Genomic DNA, 9,838 nt, shown 5'->3' on the forward strand with positions numbered 1-9,838 from the left:
GCTGACATCAAGGATAGGCTTCAAACTGTGTACTTCATTCACCCAGGGCTACGCTCAAGGCTTGTCTTTGCAACCCTTGGTCGATTCTTCTTGAGTGGAGGGTGAGTGCTTTCTTAATATTAAGATCTATGCAGCAATAAACTAAAATAATTGGGCCAACTATGGTATACAACTTTTAGTAAAACATAAACAATCAGATAACTCATCTACCTTGTTGAAGATGTCTTTAAAGTCTAGAAGTATACCAGGATATATAGAAGTGGGAAGAGTGGCTTCTAGCAGCATTTAGAGTTAAATATGCAATGTGCTCAAGTGATATTGGATAATTCAAGTTTATTAGTTGTTGAAGAGTTGCTTTTGTAATCATACCATAAGTTGCTGTGGTTTTATAAGTTGTTAAGTTGGAGATCTCTTGTTAGACAAAATATGTTCATTTGATTACATAATTCAATGTTGGCATCATGGAATGGGGCATCAGCTGATAGATCCTCATTGCAGTTGTTTTCAATTGCACGAACTGCTGTTCACATGCCTTTTCTTTGTAATGCAAGCATTCCTATAGGTAAAAGTTAATGAAAAGTCACTATAGGATTTGGACAAGATATTGCAACTTCATATCCAACAAACCGTACTTGGCCATGGCTTATGTTTGGTTTTAAGCGAATGAATTGCAATGAAATTCTGTGTTTGTTCTTCTGATTTATTCACGTGCTTCTTCGCTTCATATTTTTTTTTTTTGTGGCACTAATTGTAGATTATATTGGAAGATCAAGTATGTGAGCCGCCTTCAGTACCTTTGGGAAGACATTAAGAAAGGAGAGATCGAGATCCCTGAATTCGTGCAAAATCATGACAATATTCTTGAGAACAGACCCCTGACAGATTATGGCATTGAACCAGACCCTTTTCACTTAAGTGAGATGCCTATGACAGCCTACTCATTTGGGAGGTATGAAGAGAGATGGTCGTCAAGGGAATTTGCATCGTAGTTTCACCTTGAGATTACCCTGATCCTTTTTAATTATGTTCAAGGTTGTTTGGTGGTGACTTATCATATGAAAGGAAGAACTGTACAGAACAATCTAATGTTGTGTTATGTCTAGCTTCCTGTTGTTCAGCTGGACTCGATGCTTGAACAGGAAAATTAAGCGATGTCTTAGCACTGAAGGACTGTATACTATTTGTAGCTCCCCCTAGGTATGCAAGTCAGTTTTCCTCGTCTGTTGCTAAGTTGATATGATTATCTTTATTGTGTACTCATCTAGTAGATCAGGTTGCTACATTCACATCGATTCATTGAAGCATGATAACAGATTTAACCCCATCAAAGAAAGGATAGGCAAATTCAAATGGTTGCCTAGTGACAGAAATGTCATGAATTATCAAGCTCTCTGTACTCCAGGGAAAACAAAATCTATTTATGAATCAACTGGAGCACTTGGTTCAAACTTCAAAATGGTCCATGAGAAAGACCATCCAGGTCACGGAAAAGCTAATATAATAATAATCTGGCAAGTACTTTGCCGGAATGATAAAGCCAGAATTTAACGGCCAACGTTGATTGTTGAGGAAACCGTAGTTACATAGTTATAAAACCCGACTGGATTGGGTGGGATGCCTTGAGTTAACTTAACTTCGTTTATATTTTATTTTTAAAAAAAAGAACCTACATATTCCATATATAGGCACCGTTGTGGCTGTGACATGCAACCCTGTCTCGAAATGGAAAGGTCCACCCAAACCCAAATATACTGTATATGAAGCACTACAACATGCTCGTGACCTCTACAAGTACTAACTTCAAAAGTATAGGTAAATGTCTTCTTGAACTGATGTAACCATTGTGTTGCAGTCATATTTTCCTAGCTTGCTTATAAATCTCTAATTTACTTTGGTATTTTTATGGTGTGGTATATTTAAGCTTTGGAATTGATGCTTTTTTCTGTCCTCTTTTTTGCAATCCATCCACTCATTAACAATTTCTGTTACGTTGTTGATCGATATGTCAGTTAATTATACGTTGTCACTTGCAGGATGACTGCTTCTAAATCATCTGATGATAATGAACCAGCATTAATGAGCTTTCATTCCCAGAGTTAAGAGATAAACTGCTTGCTGTTGATCCTCTCAACAAAGACCATGTTGTAAGGGTCAGTCGTGCTGAGGCTGAGTCCTGAAGGACGTTCCTCTCAACAAAGACCATGTTGTAAGGGTCAATCGTGCTGAGGCTGAGTCCTGAAGGACGTCAGAAGGATACAGGGTGGGATGGAGTGATGAAATTTTGGGCTTTGATTGCGGGGACCAACAGTGGTTCTCAGAAACTTGTTTTCCTGTTGGTAACCATGCCAAGCCAAGCATGAAAGACCTTGAATTCATAGAGGAGCTGAAGCAGCTCATAGAGAAAGAAGAGATGCTTCCACCTGCTCCCATGGAGCAGCGATGGACAGCTTGCAGCCAGAGCTCCATGAGCCCAGCTTCAAGCTCAGCAGAGGATGATATATTCTCGTGGTTTATTTCAGTGCCCCTTTATTGAATTCCTTGGATTCGGTATATATTGTGAAAACGTTGTGGTGTACATCTAATTTTCAATCAGGAAGTTCAGGTGTACGTAAGTTATGTAATTCTAGAGATCTGGAAATTTCATTTAGTTCTGATTTGAAATGCCCGTCCCTCTTATGTATATCCATTCTGCAAGACAAAAAATTTGTTGTCCCTTCAGTACTTAAAATTTTGTTCAATTTTTATCTGCTTCTAAAGAATCATCAAGTTGTGTTTGAAACACAGGCCGGATGCACCAATCTGTTCTTAGTTTCCATGTTGTGTTTTTTATGGTTGCTCAGTATTCAGCTTTGATTGGTGATTCACCACTGTAAGCATGCCCAAAACACTTTTTGCTTATCTCTCAGGTTGGTATGATCATGCATCTTCCTACAACGGTTGCCCGCCAAAGAAAGGAAATCACAGATGAGTTCTTCCACTACAGGCATCTGACTCAGGCAGAGCTGTGGGATAGGTATTCCGCTTATATAAACTCTGGGCTAAAATTGAGGTACTGATAAATATCTTGCATCTCATCTTATGTTCAATTTTTTAACTTATCCAGTGCAGTACTCTTGCTTTATTCTGACTGGTGGCATCAAATGGAAAATTTTCTACACTGATTCATTCTCATTGAAATTCAGTGCATCCTTACTTAAACCTCACAAAATATTTGCAGGTTCCGAAGGACAAGGATGAGCTTGCAGCTCTTCAAGCAAGGTGAAGAAAGCGCTTTCCTGTGGATGCATATAACAATGCAAGGAAAGAATTGGACCCCAACAGGAACCTTTCTAACAACATGCTGGATCCCATCTTCGGAAACAAATGGAAAAGCATCCTTCGGTGGTTGGTTAGTCATTTTATTCTTTTGTATCCTTTTTATTTTTGGATACATCATATGTATTGTCTTTTAGTCAATCTGCTTGGAGCTTCAGCATAAATACCTGACTGCACACCAACTTGAGAGAACTGTCAATATAGAATAACATGTTATATTTATGAAGCTCACCCTACAAGAAAGCCTTCTGGCCTCTGATCGATGATGAATTTTCTTTCACGAATGGGAAAATGAAGAGATTACATGTTGTATTTTTTTTTTTTTATTACAGCCTCCTAATCTTAGCAATAGCTGTTGACTGTTTCGAACCTCAGATGATTTAAATCAAAACCACCATATAGGTTTGTTTCAGTCCCTGGTGGCTATTTGCATGGTCTCTTGCTACCTTAAAACCATGTTTTTCCGAAATCATAAAAGGTAAATTGGAAGACAAATAAGGACTGCTTCTCAGAAATCGGTTTGAAGTATTAATCTCGTAGTTTTTGCTTGTCTCCAATTATTTTCTGAGACAGATTTCACTAGTGCATTTCCGAGCTTGGTGCCATGGAAGGTTACTGATCCCTAGGCAATAATAATAATGATGATGATGATGATGGCTTTTGAAGGGTTTGGTCTTCATGAGTTCTATGTGTTCTCACTCTTCTTTGCTTGGGTTCTATTCTCACTCTTAGGAATTGATCCAGACTACAGAACCCACTCTTAGAGACATAGGGTAGGTGGAAATGATGAAAAACACGGAACGAAATGAAAAACGGTAGAAAAGTCGAAAAAAAGGCAGAGTATATGACTGTATGAGGAGACAAATAATGAAATACCTTACAGGCTGTTTGAAGACGTTTTAATAAAATCTCACTTTTTTTACAATATATGATCACACAGAAAAGCAGGAAAATCAAAGACAACACATCCAGTACAGAAGTTTCCTATTTGGATCACAACCTAGCAGCACATTTCACAGATCCAACAGCAACATAGAGCGAAGAGGCTGCACAAATAAGAAAGCAATAGGATTAGAAATAGTAGAAGTTGTTAGTGATGGACTTAAAGTTATGAGGACTGACTGAGTTGTTAGTGCTTTCTTCAGTGAGCAACTGATTCTTGGTTCCTGAGTTTTGAACACAGTTCTTAGTCCTTTATAGTTGAAAAACTATAACCTAGTTCCTTGACTTTCATCCACTCACCTTTTTGAAAAGTCAGGTTGGTTTTTCTCTAAACTCTCACTGTTTAGATTTTTATCTAGGAATATCTTTAAATGGTACATTTGAGATTAAGATCAAACCAAAAGAACTTTAACAAGACAAAAGTCAAGGGACTATGTTATTGGTTTTCAAACATGACGGGCGATAATCTCGTTGAAAACCTAGGAACTAAACAGCAATTTACTTTTGTTTAAGGGATGGTTATAAACCACTAGTTATCTAATTGTTTGCAAGATTGCTTATAAAGAGAAGTTTATGCACACTTCCATAATCAGCTTACATGACTTACCATCCCTCGATAAAGCCTCTTTCTCCCTTCTTTTTTGTGCGAGGGAAGCATTTCTTCCCAGTGGTGGGAGTGTCAATTGGGTATCCTTTGAACATGAGAACGAGAAGTTAGTTTTGAAGAATTTCAAGTCCAAAGAAATCTAGAAAGAAAGCTGACAAACCTGCTGGAGGCTTGTTCTCTTGAGTATCTAAGCCAGGCATTTTGACACAAAAACACAGGGAACTTGTTCTGCCTCTTTGAGCAACTGATGTATCGAGTATGCAAATATACTTGATGGAGATTTGACAGTTGGTTGTATATATAGACCTATGCATTGCCCAGCATATGCAGTAAAATAGGGTAGATAAGTAAGCTTACTTTGGCTGGCACGATTGATTCCTGATGTTGCTTTTTCTTTGGGCAGTAATCAAAGATTCCAAATCCATTAAATTCAACGCGCCCAACTCTTTTCTTTGTGGATAAAGTAAGGCCTTGATGCCTAGGAATATATTGGAGAACCTCATATTATGAGATGGATTGTCTTAGAGCCTGACAAGTAGATAACTATAGCCACCTTTTTCCTATCATGTTTACACTGTACATGTTTACTCTATAGAAAAGGATGCTTGAATGAGAGGATGAAGCATCTAAATTGATGGGGAACAAAGTTTTTCCAGCTAATGAGATTACAATTCCAACAAAAAGCCATGGATTCTTTACTTGTTTCATAAGAGAATTTGAGGATCAGTTACACTAGCCTTCTAGTTCTTTCTTCAAAGAATATGTTCTTCCTCTTTATTGTTTCATATTCAGAACACCGAAAGAACACACGCTGTTGACAATGTTGCAAAGGCTATCTAGTAATTGTCAAAATTATAATATTATTAAATAAAAAAATAAAGTTGCTCACGATAGCTCGGTATCATTTTGGCGGCTCGTCTGGGGCTGTCTGATCATCAAAAATCAGTCATCCATGATAATATTTGGAGCAGCGCTTCGTCGTCCGTTCACATCGGAGAGGGTGATTATTTTTTTCTTTTCCTCTCACTTTTCTTTCCCTTAGCCTAGAAATTAATGTAAGCTCTTCCAAAAATTATTTGTGTTTTCCAGTTTTTGTCTCTATAAATTTTATTTTTTTATTTTATTTTATTATTATTTGTTTTGTTTTTAATATTTTTTAAAATTTAAATCATTTTCAATTTCATCTTTATATATTTTAATTCATTTAGTTTTTTTATCCAATTTTGTTCTTCATTCTTATTATTATTATTATTATTTTAATTTATTTTATTTTTCAATATAATTCTTAATATTTTTTTTCATTTGGTTTTATAAAAGATTTGGTCATCATTATTTAAATTTTTTTTTTTAATTTTATCTTTTGATATTAAATTATTAAACCTTGAGTTTCATTATCTGTTTCACTTTTCTTTTATGAATTTATCTTGATCTTATATTCTGGGTAGCAGGTTAATCCAGTTGATCTAAGTTGGTTTGGATTTTTTTCTATTTTTTTATGAAATCATTTAACTCTTGATTTTTGTGATTTTTTTATTTTTTTTATAGTCATCTTGAGTTCGAATTAGTCAAATTAACCTGAGCTAACTTGTATTTTTTTAGCATTTTTTATTTAGTTTTGGCCTTTTTTGTTAGATTTTTTAAAAAAATTTCTTTGATTTTTTCATCTTAATCTTATGTCACAATTAGAAAGTTGATTAAGTTAACCCGTGTTGAATATGTGTTTTTTTTAATAGTATTTTTTTTAATTTTATTATTTAATATTAATTTGTTTTTAATTGTATTATTAATCTCATATCTTGAATAACTCGTATTCAAGTTAACTCCACGTAATTTATTATTATCTATGCATTTTTTATATATATTATAAAAAAGAAAAAAATTAACCCGCCCAAGAAAAGCGTAGGATACCTACTGAATTAAATACCAATTCTATGTACGCTCGTGTGCTCTAATTTTATGGCTTGCTATAAATTATCTGTTTTTATATTTAGTTCATAGTTGGGCCAAGCAGCTTAGCTTCATCATTTGACTGTTGGGTCAAACTTGACTTACCTGTTAAATGGGCTTGGAATTCATGGATTAATCCTAATTTTATTGGTTCTGTTAAACATTGCATGTAATGGGTTTTATTTTTTATTTTATTTTATTTTTCAACATGTACCTTGAACTATTTATTATACACAATAAATCAAATTACTAGTTAACCAATTGGATTGATCAGGCTTGGCTCATCCTGTTCAAATTAAAATTCAGTCAGTTTAAGCCTCGAGCATGAATTTCTCGAGCCAACTCGCTACACCATAGTGGTAGTTTGAGAAGTCTTGGATACCCATGCTAATGAAAAAAAATCTAGCTACTGTTTTTCGGTAGGTCAGCTTGATAATTTTGTTTCCTTATTGCCCTGAAACAAAATTGGGATGAATTATTGGGTTTTTTTTTTAATTATAGGTGTTTGAGCTAATTTACATATATCTTAATTAATTCTTTAAGATCCTGAAATTAATAATTATATTAGTTTTTAGTAGTTTTAAATTTATATAATATTAAAAAATAAATCTAGAATCTAATTAATTAAAGTATCTATTAAAATTTGAATTATTAGATTATTACCATGCTGAGTAGGCTAGCATTGAAGGCTTGCACTTGCATATCCTTCAGAAGACGCTTGTTAATGTGTCCGATCAATATTTATATGGGTTTTGGAGATAATCTTATGCTCTTTCAACATCAATGGAGTACTTGCTCAAATATTGTCCCCTCATTTTGGCTTCCTTTCACTGGATACATATGCCTTTCAGTTGTCTTTATCTTCCTTGTCTGATGTTCCATCAGGGACTAGAAATCTCTAGAAAGGAGCATCATATCTGCTATCATTAAGGCTTCGAAAATTCTGCCTTGAGAATCAAATTAGGGTATTATTTTATTTAATTAACAATTTCGATGATAAATAAGTCTTGTTCCCTGCGTTATTATTTTTGCTTTTGAATTTAAAATATTACCATAAAAAAATAATCATGTTTATACTTTTGTTATACATGGATATGAATATGAATCCAATGAGTTGTTTAAGATTTGATGAGAAAAAATATATTTAACCTTGATGTACCATAATACGTAAAAATATTAGTAAAATAGTGTCTGTTTACTGTCCCAAAATGAATAAATATATATATCTTTATGTAATGTAGTTTTCGTTTTGATAATACAAAAACTTACTCTCAACAATAGGATACAAAATCTTAATTTACTCTCAAACTATAATAGCTACTGGCTGTCAATTTTTCATTAAGTCGCCATTAGTAGTCCTCCAGCATGAGCTTTCAATTAATTAAACCCTTTTCCTTAATTCAACATGGAAGATGACATGATCTGGCAAGGTTCTCTCTTCAAAAGACTCCTGAAATTGCCATACATATAACATGAATCCGAATTTAGTTGCCATGATTCTTGAGCTAACAAATGGGACCTTAGAAAACTCAATACGTGGTCTGATTACTGTTTCTTTTCTTCTTATTCTTCAACTTTTATGCATCATTATTGCTCCCTTCGAGCACGTAAACCTCGACCCATGGTGTCCTGCAAGCTTGCTTAAGATCCTACTGTTTTCCCTTCATGAACCCTCGTTAAGATGGCGTTTCAAAGAAGATGAAATCAGATGTTATCATGCATCCTATTGTTTTCTTTGGATTCATCTAATTTTAATTACAAAAAACAATAAAGCTGGTTTCTAAAACTCGTATCATAAGTTGGTTGGATTAATTTGAGAGTCTAACTTGGATTTATTTTAAAATAATACCACTTTAAATAATAATAATAAAAAAATGGTTTAAAACTAGACTTCAGTTAATTGATCAATATATTTGCTTCTCAGACCCGATAACTATGCATCAAAAATTATTTTTATTTTCTATCAAATCGAAAATAATTCAGGAAAACGTTGGCTGGCTGGCTGCCTAGCTAGAGATTTGACGTGATAAAAGGTGTTTATATTACTATATATGTCTCCAGATATGCTACTCAACATGTATGATTTTCAAACATTTGTCGGTTTTCAATATAGCTTCATGCCAATGTCTACCTAATATATATATATATATATATATATATATAGATATAGATATATATATCTGTGTGTGTGTGTGTAAGATTATACAGATAAATTATAATTGATAGATTCATATTAATTTTATGATTTATATCTTGACATGTCTTATTATATGAAAATATAACGTAGAAAGTTTGTTTATAGATTATTTTCGTACAAAAACATTATTTTTACTTTACTTGGGATAAAGAGTGTAAAGGAACAATACGACTTATATATAAGAATAATACATAAATTAATTATTTAACTAGCTGACAATGGTTAATACAAAGTAACATTAACCAATTAAAAAGTAAACTCAGATTGATTAAAAGAAAGATGTGATATGTATGTGCTCCAATCCTGCATCACAACTGTGTTGAAAGTGGATAAATAGTTGGATTTGTGCCCCTTTTTATTTTACCTTCCACTTCTACCTAGCAATTCGAACAATACATGCCATCGCATACGAGTTCTTTATCTGAAGATTATAAAAATAGCATTAATTTGCATCATAAATAATCGACGAGTAATTCTTTTAATATAATGCCAAAAGTAATTAAACTACTAAGTAACATAAAGAATTATGGTGCTCTTCTAGTAAATTGAATGCTATGATCGCTATCATCACTAACTGGAAAATTAGAAACTCATCTCTCTCCATTCCTTATTTGGTTACGTGGAAATTAATATGATATAGAACGTACTATAAATACATTTATAGAGTAGATACACGAGAAAAACAAGGCAAAACTTGTGAAGAAAGTCAGATGCGTCAAACATATAATTTGATTAACAAAAGCTATATAAAATTTAAATTTAATTATTTAATCAAATTTAAATTTTATTGAATAATTTTATATGTCTATTTTATAGGGTTAGCTTGGTGT

General features: G+C 33.5%; 1 protein-coding gene and 1 long non-coding RNA gene across 3 annotated transcripts in view; one reads left to right on the forward strand and one right to left on the reverse strand.

Moving 5' to 3' along the window:
* LOC105127623 (SEC14 cytosolic factor family protein / phosphoglyceride transfer family protein) overlaps positions 1-3,541 on the forward strand; it is a 4,679-nt gene extending 1,138 nt beyond the window's left edge. The window contains exons 3-7 of one of the 2 annotated variants that reach the window (XM_011028989.1): positions 6-101; positions 755-1,812; positions 2,034-2,509; positions 2,907-3,049; positions 3,218-3,541. In XM_011028989.1, the coding sequence (XP_011027291.1) occupies positions 6-101; positions 755-989 (331 nt within the window). In that variant the 3' untranslated portion in view covers positions 990-1,812; positions 2,034-2,509; positions 2,907-3,049; positions 3,218-3,541. Of the gene's footprint in view, positions 102-754; positions 1,813-2,033; positions 2,510-2,906; positions 3,050-3,217 lie in introns of both variants that reach the window. The other variant, XM_011028988.1, reaches the window with a different exon arrangement.
* Positions 3,542-4,139: 598 nt separating this feature from the next.
* Positions 4,140-5,164, reverse strand: LOC105127622 (uncharacterized). The gene is made up of 3 exons (XR_842672.1): positions 5,025-5,164; positions 4,865-4,949; positions 4,140-4,361 (listed from the first exon to the last, which is right to left on the reverse strand). It is a non-coding gene; the product is annotated as an uncharacterized LOC105127622 (long non-coding RNA).
* Between the last annotated feature and the right edge of the window lie 4,674 nt (positions 5,165-9,838).

Source organism: Populus euphratica, unplaced genomic scaffold, assembly GCF_000495115.2.
Source record: "Populus euphratica unplaced genomic scaffold, PopEup_1.0 scaffold13.1, whole genome shotgun sequence".
Classification (NCBI taxonomy): Eukaryota; Viridiplantae; Streptophyta; class Magnoliopsida; order Malpighiales; family Salicaceae; genus Populus; species Populus euphratica.